We start from the raw sequence: 24,538 nt of genomic DNA, 5'->3' as shown, positions 1-24,538 counted from the left end.
AGCCATTCAATTATGGAGAGAGGATTTCATTCCTTTGTGAGTCAATCTCCCTTCTATCTTTTTGAACTCAATGCTTTACCATGCGCCAAAAGATGTTGGGGGGGGGGGGGGGGGGGGGGGGGAGCTACCTTTTTGTGGCTTCTTTGACATATTATGGTCAAGCTGATTTACAAAGCATAGACCAACAATTGTGTTAATCAAAGTTGTCTGCTGTGCAAATACTCAACGTGCACTACAAGATTATTCTTGTGAAGTGGCTGATGGAACTGCTTCAATCTATAAAAACCAAATGACATCAACTAGTATTAATTGATTTTTGATCACTCTTAAGGTGAAACAGCAGGCAGTATGTTTAACGCATCTAAATATAGGAGAGTAGAAGCAATGCACTGAGTTAATGACCTGAAGTGTTAAATGTAATTGATTTTGGAATCATCTTATTTACTGACATGTTAGATGCATCATACACAGTGCTGTCTGCTATTTAAAGTTGGTAGTAATTGGAAAGCAGTAAATACAAATTACCAACATTTGATTTCGATTGCCACAGTGACATTAGTTGGTCACCTTGTCGAGAATCCTCTTAAAATGCACGTATACTATCGTTACATTCTAATGACAAAATAGAGCTTCCCTTGGCCAAATTATTGTTTCAAGATCTTCAAAAAAGATTAACAAAGACATGTTGGGTACTTTTTGCAGTTAAGTTAGAGGTCATGATGAGATCTATCCCTGGGTCCATCCTGGCATTCACCAGCCTATATAAACGATTTGATAAAGCATAAAAACAACTTATTATGCTCTTGAAAGAAGCAAAAACCGTCTATAAAATTGTATTACAATATTTATACGACATTTTAATCAACATACTTCTCTGAAAATTTAGAAAAATTAAAACTTTTAAACAAAATGAACAATGGTACACATACTATGGACTGTGAGTTTGATGAAAACATGGGTATTACTGTGTCAGAACACACAGTTTATCTTTCATTTGGCACGAATGCTTTGCTGCAACCGAAACAAGCAGACCTACTATACAATATGGTAGTGTTCTTTGGGGACCCGCCCAACCATCTCCCATGTAAAACAAACAGTCTCGAGGCGTATGAAATTTCTGTAATGAATGAAAAGTGGTACTGTGCGTTAGAAGAAGAGGGTTGCCATACCCCTTTTGCATCTCCCACTCTTGACACTTTGATACTCATGCCTACCAAACTGTCACTTATTACAATATTTCAGTTTCCTAATTTACCTCTGATTCCAGTTTACATACTTGTCATTATTTGTCCTGTCCTTTGTTTACTCTTGCTGTGTTATCTGTTGCACTATTTGCACCCCTGCTAGCCTTTCCATCTCCCAGTTCACTTTCCAAGTCTTAGGTTGCCATCGAACTGACAGTCTGGTCACTCTGCTGAAACACTTTCTTCAGTTAACAAGTGGTTCCCATAATTCCTTATACACTGGCGGTTTAGCAGCATGGCCAGCTTTGCATCTGCCCATCCCTGCAGCTGACCATAGGTGTTCAGCTGCTTTTGACCATAAAGAGCAAGTAAGTCAGGCATATAGCTACGTCAGGGTGGGGTTAAGCACACTGCTGGCTTGCCATGCAGCTCTGCATTTATTTTTGTTGCAGGGTTGAGAGTTCACTTCATTTGTTCACTACACTGTTTTATGAAGTTTGTACTTTTGTACAGCTAAATGATCTTCCGTGCAGAAGTTTTTATTGCTGATATAGAATATTGTCCTACAGTTCAGGATTCATAAAATATGGATTACAGAAATAAAGTCATAAAATGTAATGCTTGGGAGAAACTATGACAAAAGTAACACATACCTTGTCAAAAGATGACAGTAAAATTCTGAAGTAGTTATCAAATTGATGATTTTTCATTTAATTCCTCATAATAATGATAATAATAATAATTATTATTATTATAGACCAGGAATTTCATGAGTTGCTAGCATTGGATAAATGCAGTGCTTCCATAGACGTCACTGGTGTCAGTATTTTCTTTTCCGTAACAAAGCAAAATGCAAAAGATCTCTGTCAGAGTCCATTTTGCAACTGTTTCATGCAAGCACAAAGCTTTTGCCACAGACATTCTGCCCGGTAGTTCAGTCAGCTGGGTCAACTGTGTGCCTACACCACCAGAATGGAAGCAGCCCCAAGCCTGTCATCTGCATAAAGATAGTGTTCCCTTATCCATTTTGTCGCAATGAATGGAAGACCTAACTCTGTAGTGTTCCTTACTTCCACACTTTCTTAACATCCAACTTGTTGTATGCCACACTTCCTGCAGTTGCAACTTACCACAGATCATTTCATATCATGGTTGTAATGTAATATTTACTTTATTATTTTTTCATTCATATATCTTCTGATAGTCATTCACTTTAGCAATCATGTCTCTGCTGCTGACTCATTTTCATTTGTCACTGACTGGAAGGGAAAAAAGAGAAAAAAGATAGCACGAAAGTTATTACTTCTTCTTCTTCTTCTTCTTCTTCTTCTTCTTCTCATAGCAATTGTAGTCAGTAGATGCAAGCCATTATGCATACTTGCATTTTATATCTGATACTGTTCAATATAAAGAGGTGTTGATAAAAAATTTTGTGTAGCTTGCATAATTTCAAGAGCAACCATTGTTAATCCCACATATGTTTAAGCTCAAACAGAAAGCAGAAACTAAATGTGGAGAGCAGATCGTAGAATTAAAAGGACTGGAGATTTCGGATACAAGCGAGACAAAGAAATACTTGTTTAAATTTCAATGTAAACGCAGCACATGCTGTACCACTTCCCTTTCTCATAATCATTAACCTTCTACCAATGTGGAGCATCATATTGCAAAATTGCCATTTTTGGTACACTTCTTCCATAAAAAATTTGCAAATTAAAAGATTAAAGAGGTTGCAAATGGTCTTATTAATGTATTTATGCATGTTTTACTCTGGATTTTCCATTTATACAAACTCTTTTCTGGCCTGTGTTCATGAAGTATTTCACAGCAACATCAATATGTAAAAGACTTTCAGTCTTCCAACAGTGTAATTGCTGAATTCAGACTGAACATCAGTTAACCACTGCCACAGCTTGAATATAAGCCCTTTTTCTTTTAATTATTTTCTTCTCTCTTCACTATGCATGTCAATTGATCTTTTGTTTCCTTTTGTCCACACATGAAGTGTCTCTTTAATTGAAACTACAAGTTTAACATTGTCAGTCATAAATCATTATTATTTCGATTACGTATTTCAGAGGTTTAAACCTCCATCACCAGCTGGATTTACAGGAATTAATAAGATACACGTGTTGTGTGTACGACTTTGGGGTGGCACAACACACACACATCTTATCGATTCACACAAATCCACCTGATTACGGGGGTTTTAACCTCTAAAACACACAGAGGCAATAAAAAAATTTAACTGGTAACAGTAAACTTGAATTTCAATTGCTATCAGTAACAGTCACTGTAAATCCTAATTCAAAATGTTCACATTTAAAGGTCTCTCTTTGTCATTATAAGTATCACCACATATTCTGTTATCTAAAGATTATCTTTGTTATGAATTGATATTGAAGTTAACATTTATAAACAGGAGATACTGTCAAAATTTCCTTAACACCACTGACACAAATTATTAATGCAAAAGGTATGCATAAAAATGACTGAGATGGTACCACAAGCTACATTATCAAAATATTACATACCTGCATGTCGTGCTACCATATGAGCAAGTGTAGTTTTTCCCAGACCTGGTGGGCCACACAATAATGCCATTTTATACTGTGGGCAGCCATTTTCATCCAGATCATCAAAACTTTTTTCTTGAACTATTTTCTTCTGGAACCTGTTTTCTGAAAAGAAGAAAAAGATATATGTATACCTTAACAAAATAATTCAAATTAAGTTTTATGCATATTGTAAAAATGTGTGTGTGTGTGTGTGTGTGTGTGTGTGTGTGTGTGTGTGGGCGCGTGCGCGTGTGCGAGCACATCTGTTCGGTGAAAATCGCTGTGGGGGGGTAAGAACCATACAGCTATCAAAGGAGTGAAGGTGGGGATAAAAAAGAAGCGTCACCCACGACATCTGAATTTCCAGACTTTATCTGCTCATCATTTGTGGCTAAGAGCATTTAGCGACTTGTAACAAACATTACACGTAATTTCAAAGCAATGCATTTTTTTTCTTTCTCACTGGCAACACCTATAAAATGATGGAAGGAAAATTATTTATCACTTACTACTTTTCTGCTGTTCACAAAGTAAAAGTACAGTATGAGACATGATGTTAAAATTTATTTCTTCTTTATTACTTAGTGTATTTGTGACCCATTTTAAAGACAGTATGCACATATACCACTGAATGTAAGTGTAAAATTATATCATTGTAGGACCCACAGTTCAGGAATCATGAGGTCACAGACATTAAGCACAAGACCAGATGCCGCATGGTAACGGAGTGGTTGCACATAAATAAGTAACTGGGGAATGCTGGGCTGCACCACTAGTTGACTATATAATAAATTCTACATACACTTCTTTCCATATTACACAACCAAGAGAAGTAGTCATCAAAATCAAATATTGTTTTGTAAACCACAGTGCTTTACAAGGCATGCTCATGTTGGAGATGGTATGACATTGCCTCCCTCTGTCCTCTGAACTGACTTACCCAATCAGTTGTAGAAGGACCTACAGTTTAATATGGGTTCCAAACCACAGTGCAACACAGAATTTTTCACTTCAAAAAACATCACCAGAGGTAAAAGAAGTGAAAAGTGACTGACAAAAGATCAAACCCAAGACATTCAGATTAGTATCATATTCTATTAGAATACCTGTGGCAGCTCAGCGCTTTTCGCTCCCACACCACAGAACCAGCAACATCAAGACAGGTATTTCCCAAGTACTATTGGAGACTACATGTGGTGGGAAGGAGAGTCTGTACCTCTGCAGTGATCTGACTTGATGCTAGTTGTAAGCAATGTTACATACAAAGTTGCACAAATAAATCTCTGCGCTACTATTCATAGCCCAAACATATCTTGCTACTATTCATAACCCAAAAATATTTTGCTACTATTCATAACCCAAACATATTTTGCTACTACCGTATTTACTCAACTCTAAGCCGCACCTGAAAAATGAGACTCGAAATCAACGAAAAAAAATTTCCCCGAATCTAAGCCGCACCGGAAATTTGAGACTCGAAATTCAAGGGGAGAGAGAAGTTTTAGGCTGTACCTCCAAATTGAAACAAAGTTGGTTCATTCTAATATGAGACACAATTTAGGTCGAATGGATGACGATACAGCTGCAGTAGTTTGGTTTGAGTCGTATTCCATTATCTTCCTTTCCTTCTGGAAGATCCTACAGTCCGGTGAGCAGGGGGAATGGTGTTCTCCGCAGTTAACACAGATAGGAGGCGGGGCACATGGAGTATCGGGATGGGAAGGACGGCCACAATCTCGACAGGTGATGCCGGAAGTACAGCGAGATGACATGTGCCCGAACTTCCAGCACTTGAAACACCGCATCGGAGGAGGGATATATGGCTTCACATCACAACGGTAAACCATCACCTTAACCTTTTCGGGTAAGACATCACTCTCGAAGGCCAAGATGAAGGCACCGGTGGCTACCTGATTATCCCTCGGATCCCAATGAACGCGCCGAACGAAGTGAACACCTCATCGTTCGAGGTTGGCGCGTAATTCATCGTCGGACTGCAGAAGAAGATCCCTATGGAATATAATACCCTGGACCATGTTGAGACTCTTATGCGGCATGATGCTAACTGAAACATCCCCCAACTTGTCACAATTGAGCAACATCCGTGACTGGGCAGAGGATGCCGTTTTGATGAGCACAGAACCAGAGCGCATTTTGGACAAGCCCTCCACCTCCCCGAACTTGTCCTCTAAATGCTCCACAAAAAACTGGGGCTTGGTCGACATAAACGAGTCCCCATCAATCCGCGTACACACGAGGTACCGGGGCGAATATTCCCCACTGCTGTCTTTAGCCAGGCGTTCCTCCCAAGGAGTGGCCAGGGAGGGAAACGATCTCTAATCAAATTTCTTCCTGTTGAGGTTAGACCCCGATCGCTTAGAGACTGCTGGTGGAGGCCCACCAGCGAGAGACGATGTACCACACTTCATTGCAGGTCATCCGCCCTGATGCCACCCATTCCGACCAGGGGCTCTCCCCACGGGCGCCACGCAGCCGCAGCAAAGACCACCTGGCAGGATGGCCTTTACCGGGAGTCTCGATGCCCCAGAGGGATAAGCATCTACTCCTCGGCATATGTGGGGAGGTAGCAGCTCAGGCATCAGCAGTGCGATCCCTGTGTAGTCAGGGGGTTACCACCAAGAGGGCACATGACGACCCCACCACAACGGACTGGCTACCATGCTGGATGTTGGGTGTCGAAATATCCATGTACATCATGAGGGCAAAGATGGAAGTGCACATTGGAGGGAATGTCTGCCACCCAGAACACACTGCAGTGGATGTGGCCGGAAGCTCGATGTAAGTCCAACTCCATGAAAAATCAGGTGTGCCAGATCTTAGGGCAAGATGGATTTAAGATGCACTACGTAAGGTGTCCTTCCCCAAATGGTACGCACTAATGGAAAAATTTAGAAATGGAGTGGTCAAACCCCTTAGGGGACCATCACATTAAAGGCCGAAACAGTTGAGACTCCTTTTAGTCGCCTCTTACGACAGGCAGGAATACCGCGGGCCTATTCTTACCCCCGAACCCACAGGGGGGTCTCATTAGCGAAGCAATGGCAAGAGACTGCTATTTGTTGTTACTTGCACTGATGCTTTCTTTGATAATGATCAACAAGCACCAAATAATAGACTGCGTATGATAGAAGATGTTCTGAACGAGAGTTTAGCGAAAATTTTTCTCTGTTTGAAAATCTTTGCAGACGCCTCTTTAGTACGTTACATTCTGCACAGAAATTAGAGTCATCCTAGATTTAAAAATCTAGTCAATTGCCGTGCTTCATTTCTGACTGTATCACTATTAGTCATAAGAATATTATGAATATAAACATGACATGCTATGTATATTCTTCCGCATTTGCTGTTGTCTCACTCTGGTTTCGTAGTTTATTAGGTAGACAGGATTTAAATGAAATAGCAGCAGCAAAGAATACATGGCAAAATGTTTATATTCATATTATTCTTATGGTGAAGAGAATACTGCATGTGATTCACAGTTCATAAAAGTTCCTATTAGCAACCATCTCTTCTCACAGGTAGGAAAAAATTCAGAACGTAGAGTTGGCCATATTGACAAACATCCCAGTCTTGCCAGTTGGATTTTCGTAGTACATTGAAATGCTGCTACTTTCGAAGATGAACAATATGGAATTTGTATTTACTTCGTTGGATAATGTATGAAAATGCAGTGGTCGAAACTTGGGGCAGAGAAAAAAAAATCTCGTCTTCCACTTTTTTTTTAAATCTATTTACTGACGCAGAGGTTTTGGCGCCAGTATTTATCTTTGTGCCTGCAAAGCATGCCTGTGTAGCGCTACATATATTCGACAGCAGAAGTTAGTTGTGGCGGCACCTACCAACATTTATCAGAACTTCCGCTTACTTTGCACTCGATTCTAAGCCGCAGGCGGTTTTTTGGATTACAAAAACCGGAAAAAAAGTGCGGCTTAGATTCGAGTAAATACGGCATTCATAACCCAAACATATTTTTATCCCATAAGTGGTGATCCTAACTCAAGAACTGGAGCTTTGTGAGGAAATTGTGCAAATACCAAGACCACACAAGGTCTGAGTACCAACAGTCTGCGAGACATGAGTATCGATCAACAAGACCTGAATGTCGATGGTCTGCCATCAACGGATGTGGTGTTGGAACATATGAGGGTGCAGCTATAATGATTGCATCATCAGTATCATCTACAGAATCACAATCTACATGAGCAGCAGCAATTGCTGCACCAGCAGCAAGAATTCCGGTGGGATCAAGAGCATCTCAACCAGGAGAACGCAGCTGCATTACAAAATAAATGCTAAGAGCAGAAACAGACATCACCAGTTGCAGTAAATATGAACCTCGAGTCAGCTGATTCCTTTCTGCAGCGATAATGCCACTCAGCCGCAGCTGCCCTGTTTGTGGAACCCAGGGGCAGAAGTGCATTGTGCAGCTTTCGGAGCATCGCCACTCTGGATAAGCAGCCCAGCACTATGGTTCAGTCATGTCAAGAGCTGTTCTGCTGCTGTTAGCATAACAAAGGCAGCATTTGTGGCATTGTTAAGAAGTCAAACAGCCCTCAAAGTGAGTGGTGTGATCAGTGAAAGACCGAAGCAAGCAGCTGAAGGAAGAGATAGTATGGTGACCATCACTCACACACATGCTATTGCTGCTATACATCAAAGAGCTGGTAGGTAGAAAATCATCCCAGTTCCTGCAAGGGCTGTTTGCTGGCACATTTTTAAGTGCTCGGGAAATTCCTGCTCTCTGTATGGTTGTCACACTTGTGAGAAACATGCCACACTTTATACTGTCAATGATACAGGAACAGGAGCTGAATAAGTTTGCAGAAACTGCAAACAAAATTTCAGATGTTGCAACTCCACTTGTGCAGTGTGTCATATAATCACTCTGTGGCAAATTTAACATAAGCACAAGCACCAGGTTGTAGCTCTTGGAGCATATAAAGGATGGAGAAGCCAAACATAGCGCACAGGAAAAGTGAACACACAGCTTCCACACCAGACTAGGATGAACATTTCCACCAGAGATGCTCTGTATGTAGGATACGTCAGCTTTCTGTGGCCAAAGGGCGAGCCTGTCTGCAAAATCTCAGCCAACAATCACAATACATAGTGGTGACATACAGAACCGCCAAACTGCAGTTTTCTGTTGACACAGGCTCAGACATATGTGTGTTCTCAAAGGCAATCTTGTGGCAGGGGAGACTATACAATAATTTCAGTCTTATTGCAGCAAATGTTTCTCCCATACTAACTTACGGCTGGATGACATTAAATTGGAACTTTGGCTTGTGAAGAACTTCCGTGTGTAACTTGATTGTCAATGTTGCCACCCACCCAATTATAGATCTAGGTTTTCTGTTCTTTTATGACCTTGTACTTGATGTAAGACATAGTTGCATCCGGCACCAAACAACTTCAGTAAGATTTGCAACCCACCTAATTGAGTGCAGTGATTTAACTGTGCATTCTGTCACAGGACTGCCTCCACTGTTACATCTATTAACAGAATTTCCACGAATCATGTGTCCAGTAGGTGTACCCAACAGCCCATGCCACTCAACAGTGTATAATATTGTCTTCTCTTGACCATGGTATTTTGGTTCTGACGAACTTCGGATCATCAATGTGAAACTCAATGCAATAGTTCATGCATGCACATCACAACCATTGGAAAGCACATAAGCTCTGCCGCTGCACTTGGTGGCAAGGTAGCCAGTTGGTTCGAGACTGTGTGTTGCAGTTGTACAGTAGTATCCAAACTGGACCTTATTGAGGCCTACACCCAGATCCCAGTGGCCCCAGAGGACATACACAAAATACCTATCACAACACCATTACAAACAGTTGAATTTCCTACAAGTGTTTTATGGGCTGTGCAACGCTGCACAAATTTTCCAAAGGTTTATTGATTAGGCCTTAACTTCTGTTCCACCTATAGTGAAGATGTGTTGGTTGCATCATCTTCACCGATCTCCAAAATGTGTTGCCATCCTGCGGGAGTATCCAGTGTCAATGACAGTGTGAAGACTCCGTTACTACCTAGGTGTGATAAACCCATATCGTCACTTTACAACTTGTGCTGTTGAACTCCAGGTGTTACTCCATGTAGTCCTAGCTGGCATTGCAGTGCATGGTTCCACATTTCTCATGTATAATAACCAATTACAGAAGAGCATTCGAAGTATGCCATGTGAACTTCACGGGGGAAGGGGTGCACTGTTCACACATCATTTGTAAGAGCCTCCTTAGTGATCTTTTCATCTTTTCAGATGCTTCAGCATGCCCTGCGGGGGCAGTTCTGCAGCAGCGTATCAATGGAGCCTGACAAACCTTAGGTTTTCTACTAAAACACAGACAGAAGAGCAGTGTTCTTGGCAATCATTTTATGTTGAAATACAGGTGATTGTCAATGATGTCACCCTAAGTTATTTGAACAAGATAAAACGTGTTTTACAAATTACATATTCAACAAATTTTGCATAGTAAATACCATACTTTCAGCCTGTCAGAAAGTTTCTGAAATGTTACAACTATTGTTTGGCTGAAGATAAAATGACAGAATTAATTCATATTGGCAGTTCCACAATTTTAAAATAGGAGCATGTTAATACATTTGAAAAACACACATGTTAATACATTTGAAAAATACTATGCACCTCCAACTTCATAATATTTACTAGATACAAATCTCTGATACAATAGTCATGAAGAAGAATTTGTGTATAAATAAATCTTCACTTACCAGAAACAGGCTTCTTAGTTTTATTTTCCTCTTTATGTTTTCGTTTTGTTTTTGTTTCACGATTAAATACAACTTTATCCCATAACTTCAACCAATGAAGAAGTGTTCTGTTGGTGCTCTGTAAACATAATTAACCTTACACAGATATTCAGTAAGTGAATGTTGGCATTCCAAATACAATTCAGTGAAGCTATGTCATAAAGTTGCCACAAGTATTTGCTATAAATCCTAGAGGACTGAAGAAAAGCTTACATTACATAATGTTTTTGCATTATTTTACTGGTTCCATACTAATTGGACATATACTTAAACACAGAGTCACAAACTATTGCAGCATTTTGAATATGATACAAAAGAAATTTTACAGACAGAATCTAAAATAGGCTGTGGTCTGGTACATATCTGATACTTATTACCCAGTAAAAGAAACTGCAGTGGAGTGGGTGGAGTGGGTTGAAGCACTTTCATGTTAACACTTGAGATGCAATGAGGAGAGGCAGTAGCAGTGTACACTATGGTATTCTTACAAGAGGGGCACTGTGATATGCTACATGTCTGTACTACAATGTAGTTAATGGCACAACAATTAAATGAAGACCAGCACTTTTGATACACAATACTCCATGGACACTATCTCTTTGCCAGCACTTAGTCAGAGGATAATATGTATTAACCCAAATTTTGTCTAAATAAACCACTGGTAACTGTAATTCTTATACCTTCTCTGTCTACACTTCCCTGCTTTCTCCTCCTCACTGTTACGAATCTCATTTTGTTTCCAGAAAGCTGCTGCTGCTGCTGCTGCCCACAAAGACTTTTTCAATGATCACTTTCCATTGTTGCACTTTTAACTACCACTACTCTGAACTGGAGTGTGGCTCTATCTAGCCAAGAGACAAAGGTACTTCCTGCTACTGCTGGGATCTTCAGTACATTTTGTCAAGTAAAAGAAGGTATCCCATAACTGTCACCGTTAAAATCGAAAATACGTCAGTTACAAAATATATCAGTTTAGATTATCACTATAACACAACAATTCTTCAATACTGCACATTCCAAGGAACAGGGTAAAACAAACCAATTCACAACTACAGTTCTATGCATCACTCTCTATATTATTTTGTCTGTGGACTATGTGATCACAAATTCAGAGATAACTTATACATAGGTGCTTTTAACTTCTTATCTTTTCTGTTCCTTCACCTTTTGGCAAGCAGAACTGGATATACTAGGTAAATATACTGATAGAAAAAAAATCACAACAACATGAAGGAGTTATGTGACATAAATGAAAGATGGCAGGCATGTTTCTACTTCAGAACAATGATGTCTAATCCAATTTCGCACCAGTCACATAAGAGTGGCACTAGCACTGCTGCTACAAGGATCAAAATTGTTTTAAATACACGCTGTCACAGTCGTGAGCACTAGTTACCTTCGAGATTGGACATGGTGAGCTAATCTTAGTCAAGACAGCCTTTAAGGTGACGAAGACGCCACTATCAACACCTAGCTAAGTTTGTGTAATTGAGATATGAGAAGCTTGATGTTCCTTCTGCTATATTGAAAGAAAACTAGGAGGAAATGTAACCAAGTTCATGATTGCTGGCAGCACTGGTCATGAGAATATACAGTCATAAGAACACCAGGCTCCAGATGCCCATGTGGCACTACTGCAAGGGAAGGCCGACATGTTCAGCATATGGCTCTGGTGGATTGTACTGCATCTGTAGCAGCAATTTGAGGAGCAGCTGGCACCACAATGACGCAACGAACTGTTACAAAATGGTTACTTCAAGGATAGCCCTGAACCAGATGCCATGTAACATGCATTCCACTGACCCGAAACCATTACCATTTGCGACTTTAGCGGTGTCAAATGAGAGCTCATTGGAGGACAGTGTGGAAGTCTGTTTGGTTTCTGATGAAAGTTGGTTCTGCCTCACTGCCAGTGATGGTCACATGTTGGTTAGTAGGAGGACTGTTGAGAGCCTGCAAGCAACCTGTCTATGTGTTAGACATACTGGATCTAGGTCTGGAGTTACAGTCCAGGAGAGTGATTACGTATGACAGCATGAGCACTCCAGGGGTTATCCCATCCACCCTGACTGCAGATTTGTACATCAATCTGGTGATTCAACCTGTCGTGCAGCCACTCATGAATAGCATTTCAGGGGGTGTTTTCCAACAGGACAACACTCGCCCACATACTGCTACTGTAATCCATCTGGCTCTACAGTGTGTCGACATGTTGCCTTGGCTTGCTTGATCAAGAGATCTGTCTCCAATCAAGCACATATGGGGCATTATCATATGACAACTCCAGTTTCATCCACAAACAGCATTAATCATTCCTGTATTGACCAACCAAGTGCAACGGGCATGGAACTCCATCCCACAGACTGACATATGACACCCATATAACATAATGCATGCATGTTTGCATGCTTGCATTCAACATTCTGTGAAAACATAGATCATTAATGTATGAGCATTTCACACTTGCAATGGCTTACCTTGTGTTTACATTAACCTGTGATCTTGCAACGTTAATCACTCAAATATCTTACCAAGACAAATGTATTTCCAAAATTTCATTACCCTACACTAACTATTTCTTGCTGCTGCATTTTTTTTCTGTCTGTGTGTTTCCTTTCAGTTTGAGACTGATATTAAAACCATTATTATGTTTCATTCCCTCTGCATACGAAGGTATTTCCTCTACTACTGTAATAGTAATAGTGAACTAAAACTATTTTGGCTGATGAATTGGCCCTGATCAAATTTATGAAAAAATAAAATAAAATAAAAGTAAACCCTCACCAGAAAAATATTTTATGTTACTCACAGTACAGGTTGAAATAATAACAGAGAATTGAAGTTTGTGCCCCTCAAGCAAACTTCAACTATAATCTGGAACTAATATAGACAGTATTTTTAGGAACAAGGAAGTAAGTCTGTAATTGGCAAGCTTGGGCAGAATGTTAGCCCTTTGATATAAAGGAAACCAAAGTTGGAGTACAGGATCATTAGCATCTTCAGCTCTAAGGATTAAAGGAAGAAAGTTTAGTATTCAACCCCCACTGATGATAAGGTCTTTAGACAAAGCACAAGCTCATATTAGGCGGAATGGTCAGTGTCCTTTTCAAAGGAATTAAAGTGTCATTTCCCTAAAGTGATTTACAGAAAGCACAGAAAACCTAGATCTGGATGGAAAAACAGCGAGACCGCCTTACTCGTGACTGTGGGTACAGCATTTCACCCAGAGAGAGAGAGAGAGAGAGAGAGAGCACTTACCTCATCACTCAGTAGCTCAATGTAGGTTTTGGGTTTATACCTCTCAACCCACAGGTCTGCAGAGTCTTCTTTCTCATCTTCACTGGTTAGTTCAACGCCAGAATCCATTCCTGAATCTTCTAGAGCACGGATCTTCCTTTCAAATTCATTTGCTTCTTCTTGGTCTAATTTTTTCTGAATCTAAGTGCAAGAGAAATGATTTGCATTACTGCTATGCAATTATTCCTCAAGAGTTGTGTTACAGAGCACCGAACAATACAAAGTCCTCCCCAAGGCTTCAGTATCAGTATGAAAATTTGGCAGCAGAATAATGTTATAACTACTTACTTGAAAAATGTATTTTTTTAAAGTGAACAATGACACTTGCACTTACACATTGGTGTCCAAAATTAAAGCAACAAACCACTATTTCCCCACCTTGTGTCTAATCCATTCGAATGCCTCTTCACGAAACTGTATGGTTAAATTGGAAAGGTTTAACTGCTGTCAGGTATTGTGACAAGATCTTGGGACCTCATGTGCAGTTGTTGCTAAGTGCTGTGGGCCCAGACATCTTATTGCTGGACAAGAATGCTTGACCTCACAGAGTACGGGTAGTTGATGTTTTCCTGGAAATGGAAGCTATTGCACACATGGCATGGCCTGCTTGCTCTCTTGATTTGACCATAGACTTAATCTCGGATCCACTAGGGACACGTGTTGCATCACGTCAGCATCCACCAACCACTCTCCAAGACTTGTGAGCAGCACCACACAAAGAATGAGCTTTATTTTCTCAACTTGAGATTGATGACATCATTCACAGCACGCCCTGTCATTTGTCAGGCCTGTGTTGGTGCCAGAGGTGGTCACATCTCACATTGAGCGCATTAACCAGTTTTCAGAATGGGTTTGTAAATCCGTTAAGCCAGAAAAAACAGAGAACAATTTTGTCTGCCATTATGCATGTTGCAGTTGTTTACATTCTGTATTCTTTATATTGTTTCTACTTTTCTATCCCCTGATTATAATATTTTGTGGCAAAATAAATGCGACCATGAAAAATTTTGTTTTGTTGCTTTAATTTTGGACACCAGTGTAATATCTGAAGATCTAAACTGTGATTGGTTATTTACAAACTATTTTATTTGAATACAGCTCTCATCTTTAAATTTGTATATGAATGTCATCTGTTTCAACTTGCATCACTCATTTTGAGGATGCACGCCAATAGAAAAATGCTACAAGGATGATATTTGTTCAAAAATGAAACACTTTAGAAAAAAGTAGTAATGTGGAGGTGGTGGTGGTGGTGGTGGTGGTGGTGTTGGTCATAGTCGTCATTGGCCTTTTAGTGTGTTCAATGTCATGGTTATTAGTGCCCTCATTGAATACGAACATATTCATTTTCTAAAATGAGCACAAAAGCATTTCCCAATGAATAATGACTAGCAACTTTTCTGAGAAAGTGTGACAATATCAACATTAGGTAGTGAAGGAGAGGCCACTTCTGCAGGCTAGGCTGCAAGGAAAGTTTACTTCCCCACAGCCTCCAATAATGTCAACACTGCTTAGTCCCATACTGACTCACATTGGAGCAATCCACAGTCTTATCTGTTTTCATTGGGAAGTACACAGTAAGGGTAAATGATGTTAGAGACGGATGATTTTGATCTTTTTAATATGAAAGAGTTTCCACGCACTGGAACCAATACTCTTGCAACCCTCTCTAAGCAAGAAGTGTGGTTTTGTCATGGGAGGTTTATTCTTTTCCTTGGAGCTGTTTTTTTTCCCCTTTTTTCTCTATTATTGTTACAGTATCCTGTTCCAACAGTGATTTGATGTGATCTCCATGCTAGCCTCTCTTTTGCAGGAACTCTCCAAGTCTGCGAGACTGCAACTTACAACCAACAGAAGCTGCTTATTGTAGTCAAATGTTTACTCTACACTCCTATAACAAATTAACCAGACAGACTTTGATGTCACAAGGTCTGTTCTATTCATCTAGCCTGCATTTTTGTCAAGTTGTGCTCTAAAGCTTTTTCTTTCCTCTGTTCATTTCTATTCGGTGGTGCTTCATTATGCATTCAATCTTTCTATCTAATCTTCAGCATTGTTCTGTGACGCCAGACTTTAAAAGTTTTTATTTACTTATTATCTGCACCGCACATGATCCGTATTTCACTATATAAGTTAGGTACAATATATTACTTGTTCCACAGAGGGGAGAGTCTCATGGAGGATGAAACATGAATACACATTTTATATTTAAAAAGTTGTGCTAATGCATCTTCCATAGACTCCAAGCAAAATGGTCTCATTGATTTGTAACACGTCAAAAAAATCTTAAACACATTTTCATTAAGAAGTAACAACAAACTTGTCACAAAACAAGCATATTTACGAAACTCTGAGGTGCATAGGATAATTCTTAAGCTATTGTAGCTGTAAACAAAACTACAACTATAGTCTGATTTTACAATAATTTCGGATTTTCTGGAGTAATACGTAAAGAAAAGGGGAGCCTTTAATATTAAATCAAAACACATAGTAATAGATGTATTTACAGAGTAATCTGTAGTAAACTAACTATTAACATAATCTAAACAACTTACTTTTATGAAAGCATGAAACTTGCATGACTCACCTGCCAAAGGGCTGATATTGTTCATAGTGTTACAATACTTTTCTTTTTTAGAAAAAGTTTTCTTGCCATGACTGATGGCATTTTACATTCTTTTTTCTTCAGGAACCATCAGTCATTTTGCTGCCCAAATAGCAAAACTCATCTACCACATTTAGTTTCTGATTTCCTAATGTGATTCCATTGGCATCATCTTACTCAATTCAACTACTCTACATTATCTAACATGCCATTTCGCTAGCAGCCAAGCTAATTGTAATTCTTGAAGTAGATGGTATGTAAATACATACATTTATTGATGATACACAAAGCAGCAATTCTGCACAATAATACTGTAACCAAAGTGAGCATAGCAAAATAACAACTGAATGCAAAACTGAAATTCGTAGCACTTATGTATATGGATAGAAATTTTATGAAAATTTGTAATGGTTCAAATAAAACATTTCCTCTCCAGTTAATTTGAGGATAGTCTGTAACAGACCACATTTGACAAAGCCTTGTTGATCTCATCTGTTTGGTAGATGTCCCCTCAATATGTGTGTTTTCAGGTTCAATCTCTGAAGTAACCTGGTGTTCATTTTCACCCTGTTTTATTGCTGGTTCAGGAGGCAGTGCTCCAGTTTCATCTTGTTGTACTGCTTCTTCAGGAGGCATTCCTTTTCAGATCTGTGCTGCCCATTATTCTTCAAGGTGCTGCATTTTTTGGGTTGGTTTTGGAGCCTTTTGAGAGTTCCATAAGGCACTTTTATTATGTACCATATATTTTCCATCTGTTTGATTACACTTTCAATGATCCATGGAGATCCACTTGACAAATTGTTTAAGAAATTTTTGGCATACACTTGATCACCAATCTGAAAGTTTGAATCCTTCTTTGGCTTTTCTTCCTCCTTTGATGAACTGATCAATGACAATGTGATCCTTGGCTGAGACAGCTGTGAAGTATTTCAGAGAGTGAGATGTCCAGTTATTGTAGCATCTTGCTTGTTCTCTCCATCTCAGTTGCCCCCCCCCCCCCCCCCTCCCCTAAAAGTGTCCTTGACAACACTAATGGAAAGGACACATGCAGTCGCATGGTGGTGCAGATTTCTATGCACAGTAATGGGTGTGAGATTCAAAAATATAGTGTGGCTGGATGAAATGTGGGTTAATGCCAGTCATTCCTTGCACGGAAGCTGGAGTGATGGAACACCCCAGGGGACCATGACAGTGCTTGTTGGAAAAGGATGACGAATTACTGTTTTATATGCAAGTACATTAGCTGATTTCGTACCATATTGCTTATTAATGTTTCATTCAAAAAAGTCAGGTGACTACCTCAAAGAGATGAACAGCTTGGTTTTTCAAAAGTGGTTCAAAACATCGCTTATGATGAATCTGACATGTCCACCAGTACTGTGAATAGTACAACTGAATAGTACAACAAGTATCATCAGAAAGGCACCCAAAAACAAAGGTGTTGTGGAAGAATGTGTAGTAAATTTAATTATACAACTGGGAGAGAGCTGTGATAGTTCAAGCAGCGCTAAAAAAGACTATCTTACAGTAATGAGAGTGGTGTTTTTCCATTAGCATAACTACAACACACTCAAGGAATGTAAGGAGTGAGCATGCCGGCGACCTATCATCTTACTGTGAGTACCATCTTCAGATCATAACTGTTAATATACTCACAAATTATTCAGTCACTCACCGTAGAACTAATTGATACTGCTAATATTCATCAATGGAATCAAAAACTGTGTATGTTCAAGGATGAAAAAAAATAGTTTTCATTTATATGGCGAAGTTTGACAAATAATTTTACATTTCAGCATAGTAGATACTAAGTAGCTCTTTTCAAATTTTTTGAGATTATACATATATTACAAACAGCAACAGTAAATAAATTTATGCGTACAAATATGACCTGCATGTTATCGACTCTTTTGTTTCTGCTGCTAGAGAATGCATACAAGTAGAGACCGGGTGCGGAATGCACTTCAAGCCATGTTAGGTAACATTGTCGTCTGCCCACCAGAATTTTCAATACCATTCACTCATCTCACAGACTATAGCTTCGAACAATGGAAAATCCAGGATGGAATGTAACAGACTATATGTTACAGACTATAGCTTCTGAATGTCAGCTTCCACCCACATCCGTGATGTGGCCTACAATTCACGTTTTTTTCTATCGCACCTGACGCCATTTTCTTCCAGTCATGTGAAAAGCATGTGCAAATTGTTCACATGCTCATTCACATTTGTGCCTGTGACAATTACACTATCCAAATAACTGGAACATCCAGGTAGGGTATTTGTGATTTGTTAAATAAATCACTGTCATATTGCAGGAGCACTTGCTATGCCAAAAGGTAAACTCTGATATTCGAAGAACCCAAGTTGAGTATTGCCAACTGTCATCTTTTTTGATTCTTCATCCAGTTCCAACTGGAGATATGCATCTGATAAAGCTATTTTTGTAAGATATTTGCCATTTCTGATTATTTAAAGAGTTCCTTAGGTCTTGGTATTGGATACTGGTGTATTTCCGATTGGTGGATATACAATCACTTTTAAATCTCCATAGATTCTTACTGATCAATTTGGCTTTGACACAGCCACAATTAGTGTAGCCCATTGACTGGTCTTCATTGGCTTCCAGTCTTAGGCCAGTCTTTCAATTCCTTCTTTAACTTTATCCATCATAGCAAACAGCACTTGTATGTGGATGAAAAATTTTGGTGTTGCTCCCGTCTTCAAATTCTGAACTGCTTTGTATATTTTGCTGCTGGAAAAAGATTCATGATCCTGGCATATTTTCTTCTCAGCTTCTTTAAAGCTATTATGAACCACCATGTTTGCAATATGTGATTAACTAATATTTAAATTGAAGGCATTGAACAAGTTCATGCCAAAGAGATTAGTTGTTTTTCACAAGTTGACAGCCAGTAACAGAAGCTCTTTGGTTGTTTATTATATTCAATCATTGCCATTGTTTTTTCCCTTTAGTTTAATCTGGGCTCCATTGAATGTTTTCAGTGATGAATATGAAAGGAAGTATTTTGATTATACCAACAATTCACAAGCATTCAGATTAGTTAGTGAGCAAGTTGCATCAGTATCCAGCAATTTCTTTGTGCAGACATTCATTGATTTCCAGTGGTATGCGGATTTTTCCTGCATCTTATTTGCTTCACTCTGTATTTTCCTGACGATGAGATTGAATACTGATGCTTCTTGGCAGTGAAAATATTTTTATTTCTCCGCAGGCAGATGGAGGATGTGTGGCCAGTCTTCCAGCAGATATTGCACATTGCATTTCTGAACTTGCATTCAATGAGGCAAGATTTAGATTTTTCCTGCTTAGGGTTCCTTTCTTTTGATGGACTTCTTGAATGTGGCTGTTTTGATTTGTGGTGGATGGTCATTTGAAAAATTTCAGATGAATCTCCTGTATTTTCATTCTTCCTTGTTTTAATCATTCATTGAGAAGCCTCATTGCTTCAGCAATCTTTAAAACTTCATCCAGTGAAGGATTGCTGCATTGTATGGCTGAATTCCATATGGTATCATGATGGATGCAGTATAATGACACCTCTGATCAATCCATCAATATAAGCAATCTTTTGGTTGTCATGTTTGTATATGAGATTGCAATCCCTTGTGATATTACGTATATCAGCCACCCATTCTGATAATGTCTGTCCATGCTGCTTCTTTTGTGCATGGGACTCATAAGTGGCCACTGGTAAATATGTTTTTACTTTAAAATTGACAAATAGTTGCTCAGAATATTTTTCCTTATTGACTCCTCCTATCCAAAGAGCTTCATCAGTGTCAGTGCCAATCCATGATAGGAAATACACGTTTCTGGTTGTTGTCTGTTATCAGGTGTGCCTCAGAACGTCTATCAGAGTCACAGATATGTGCTCCATTGTTCCTTCAATCTGTTGAGTGCAGGAAACACTGGTGCATTTTATTTTTGATCCAGTGATGTAGCACTGCATTTTGGCAGCAGTTTCAGCAGTGTTCTTTTTATGTTTCTTGTTGCTGTTCCATAAGCTGCCACTGTTGGAGTGCCGACATTTTGATAAGCTCCGCAAGTTCTGTTGTTGACATTCTGGATTGTCTTCACAAATTCTTTGAATTCTCATTGCTACATAATATGTTATCTGGTTAGTGGCCAGGCTAACAGTAATTCTTGAAATACCAATGTGTAAATACACACGTTTTTTAGCACAAAACACTAAACAGTAACTCTGAATACTACAGTAATTCACATGGTTCAAATGGCTCTGAGCACTGTGGAACTTAACATCCAAGGTCATCAGTCACCTAGAACTTAGAACTACTTAAACCTAACTAACCTAAGGACATCACACACATCCATGCCCGAGGCAGGATTCGAACCTGCAACCGTAGCAGTCGCGCAGTTCTGGACTGAAGTGCCCAGAACTGCTCGGCCACAACGGCTGGCACTACAGTAATTATAAATACACACATTTATTACACAAAACACTAAACAGTAACTCCGAACAGTACTACAGTAATATATACAAGCATAGCAAAATAACTGAATACAAAACTGAAAGTCATGGCACTTCTACGTACACAAAACATAAAAAAGTTCAATCTAACATTATCCTTGTTCTATTTATTTTCTTATTATCTCTTTTCAAGGCACTATCCATTCTATTCAACTCATCTTGCAGGCCTCTGCTGTACACAACAGAATTACAATGTCATCAGAAAACCTTAAAGGTTGTGTTCTCTTTCAGTTTCTTCCTCATCCTCTAAATTTTAATAGCTTTCACAAATATCTCCTTGATTTGCTTTACTGCTTGGTCTAAGTACAGACTGCATAACGTGGGAGACAATAATACAATCTTATTTAATTCCTTTCTCACATGCCGCCTGTCTTTGATGTTCATCAAGTCCTAGAATTGCAGTCTCTTTTCTACATCTACATCCATATTCTGCAAGCCACCATTTATTAGGACTTATTTCATGTGCGTTGCGAAGGAATAATGATGGCTTAAATGCCTCTGTGCTGTAACTAGTCTGAGTACATCTTCGCAATCCCTATGAGAGCAATATGTATAGCACTGTAGTATTTTCCTGAAGTCTTCACTTAAAGCTGTTTCTTGACTTTAGGAACAGGATTTCATGGGATGGGCGGTTTCTATCTTCATGCTTCATATTTGCCATGTTTTTGTGATATCACTTTTAATTTATTTAAGTTTTTATTTATTTTGATAATGTAGTGGCTTCAAGTGTGGCTTTGTATTTTTTGCTTGTTCCATAAGGCAACTGAAAATGACTAAAGTATTGAAATTGGTTTATTTTGTATTTGATGATGAACTGCAGTTTCAAATATTGAAATTCATTCCTGAAAATCAACTTTATCTGTATTAGGTATAGACTATTTCCTAAAGTGACATATGGAAATTTGTGCCACACCAGGACTCAAACACAGATTTCCCAGTTATTGCACATGGTCACCTTGCCACAAAGGAGATCTAAGCTTCGCACCCTCCTCCTCCTCCCCCCCCCCCCCCCCCCCCATGAGGTCCTTTGCCATCCCCCCTCCCACACCCCTCCTGCCCAAGGTCTTTCTGTGCCGATTCTGAGCAGCAAATGTTTTTGTCAGCCACTCATAAGAAAACTGCCTGATTTCAATGCTGTGCATAGTGGTTCTAACCTCCATCAGAGAGGTGTTAAAAGTAAGGGGGATTACATTTGGATAAGATGGGCTGTGAGGACCTTCCCATCATGTGACAAATCTATAGTGGCACTGGACTGAATTGTGGAGAAGCTTGGTGTCAATGTGACATCATTAACCCACCTTCCACATCACATGAACTTCAGAGCTGTGGCTCTTTTTTTTCTTCGTGTATTGACATCTTACTCTTCGAAGCATCACAAAGCACAAGGGTGATGTCACAGGATGCCATGCTTTTGCATTATCACAGAGCGAGGTTATATACAACTTTGAGACCAATTTCAAATTTAAGTGTTGCAATGGGTGGGAATTATTGGGTTTCAAAAACCTGTTCCCTTAATTCTGTTATGCAGTGCACTTCTTTTCATAGGTTATTAATTTAACTACCCACACTTGCACAACTTGTGAGTCCCATGATGGTTTTTAGAATCAAAACAGTGAGAAGTTATAGAATATTGTCATTTTCATCACAGGCCCATCTTCACCTTATACATATTTATATTTGATGAGAAACTACAGTTTCAAATATTGAATTTTATTAGTGAAATTCAGCTTAACTATAATAGGTATGCGTGCACTACATAAAGTGACACATTAAAATTTGTTGGAAATTTGTGCCTGGCTGGGATTCGAAACTGGATTTTCCGTTTATCGCAAGTAGTCGGCATACCACATACGTTACCCAAGCACGCACCCCAGATCAACCCAAACAACCACATGTCACACACCTGTCTATTTCTTCTAATAGATTAACAATGTACAGAAAGTTCTGGTTGAGATTTACGAATTATTTAGGAATAAAGGAGATGGTTCACTGAAAGGCAGAAGTGCTGTGTTGTCGATAAGTACACAAACAAAAGGTATAGAGCTTTGCTAGCCTCCTTTTTCAAGCTTGTAGGAGAAAGTGTTTGTTTGTACCAAATGAAAGTGCTGGCAGGTCGACAGACACACAAACAAACACAAACATACACACAAAATTCAAGCTTTCGCAACAAACTGTTGCTACATCGGGAAAGAGGAAAGGAGAGGGAAAGACGAAAGGATGTGGGTTTTAAGGGAGGGGGTAAGAAGTCATTCCAATCCCGGGAGCGGAAAGACTTACCTTGGGGGAAAAAAGGACAGGTATACACTCGCACACACACACACATATCCATCCGCACATACACAGACACAAGCAGACATTTGTAAAGGCTTTCGCTCCCGGATTGGAATGACTCCTTACCCCCTCCCTTAAAACCCAGGATGTAAAACCACTGTGCTGTGCTTGCAGCAGAGCTGGTATGTAACATGGCTGTTTTCACGGGTGGTCCGGCCTGTGACGAGAGTATGGAAAACCTGCCCTGGGAATGGAGTAGGTGGTGCTGTGTGGGTGGATTGGGCAAGTCTTGAATCTGTGTTTTCCACAAGGTATGATCCCTGTAGCAGGGGATTGGGGGTGGGAGTGGCATGAGGATGGGCTAGGATGTTGTGAAGGTTGGGTGGATGCAGAACACCACTTTGCGAGGGAATGGAACTATCATCAAGGGTAGCATTTTTCCTCATTTAAGGGCATGCCAATAGATAACCAAAGGCCCTGACAAAGGACATAGTTCAGTCATTCCAGTCCCCAGAGGGTATTGAGTGACAATGTGGGATGCTTCTTTGTGGTTGGTTCTTGAGGTGATTGTAAGGATCAGGTGTGTGTGTGTGTGGGGGGGGGGGGGGGGGGGGGGGGGGGCACATGAGATCTGTTTGTGAATTAGGTCTGCAGGGTTTGATGTGGACCGAGGTGTGAGTGGATGGATGGCAGCCATCTGAGAGGAGGAGGTTGACATCTGCGAAGGTGTACGATGGGTAGAGGAGGACCAGGTGAAGTGGATTGGGAGAGAAGACGTTGTGGTTGCGGAGAGATGAGGATAAGGTGTCCTGGCCTTGGGTCCAGAATATAAAGATATTAGCAATAAACCAAAACCTGACCAGGAGTTTGGGATCCTGGGAAGCTAAGAACGTTCCTTTACTTGGCCCATGAAGAGGTTGGCACAGAAGGGTGCCATACTGGTGCCCATGGCTGTGCCACAAATTTGTTTGCATAACTTCCCTTGAAGTCAGTTATGGGTCAGGATGTAGTTGGGTGAGTGTACAAGGAATGAAGTGGTGGGTTTGGAATCTGCAGGGCATTGGAAGAAGTAGTGTTCAGTTGCGGCAAGGGCATCAGAGGCTGGGCCACCTGTGAAAGCAACCTTGTTATATACCTGCTTTGCTGCAACCACTGCATAGTGTTTTACATTGGTATGACAACCAACCAGCTGTCAACTAGAATGAATTGCCACCACCAAACTGTTGCCAAAAACAAGGTGGACCTTCTAGTGATACAAGATGCAGCAGAGTCAACATGCGAGATTTCAATGGCTGCTTCACAATCTG

General features: G+C 39.8%; 1 protein-coding gene across 2 annotated transcripts in view; it reads right to left on the bottom strand.

Moving 5' to 3' along the window:
* Nucleotides 1-24,538, bottom strand: part of LOC126457060 (chromosome transmission fidelity protein 18 homolog) — a 485,881-nt gene that overhangs the window by 430,537 nt on the left and 30,806 nt on the right. For both annotated transcript variants that reach the window (XM_050093058.1, XM_050093059.1), the window contains exons 7-9: nucleotides 13,803-13,982; nucleotides 10,506-10,623; nucleotides 3,719-3,865 (exon numbers count right to left, since the gene is read on the bottom strand). In XM_050093058.1, coding sequence (XP_049949015.1) covers nucleotides 3,719-3,865; nucleotides 10,506-10,623; nucleotides 13,803-13,982 — 445 coding nt within the window. The remainder of the gene's footprint in view (nucleotides 1-3,718; nucleotides 3,866-10,505; nucleotides 10,624-13,802; nucleotides 13,983-24,538) is intronic.

Source organism: Schistocerca serialis, chromosome 2 (assembly GCF_023864345.2).
Source record: "Schistocerca serialis cubense isolate TAMUIC-IGC-003099 chromosome 2, iqSchSeri2.2, whole genome shotgun sequence".
Lineage (NCBI taxonomy): Eukaryota > Metazoa > Arthropoda > Insecta > Orthoptera > Acrididae > Schistocerca > Schistocerca serialis.
Note: the sequence above shows the minus strand (reverse complement) of the source record. Positions and strands in the feature narration are given on the sequence as shown.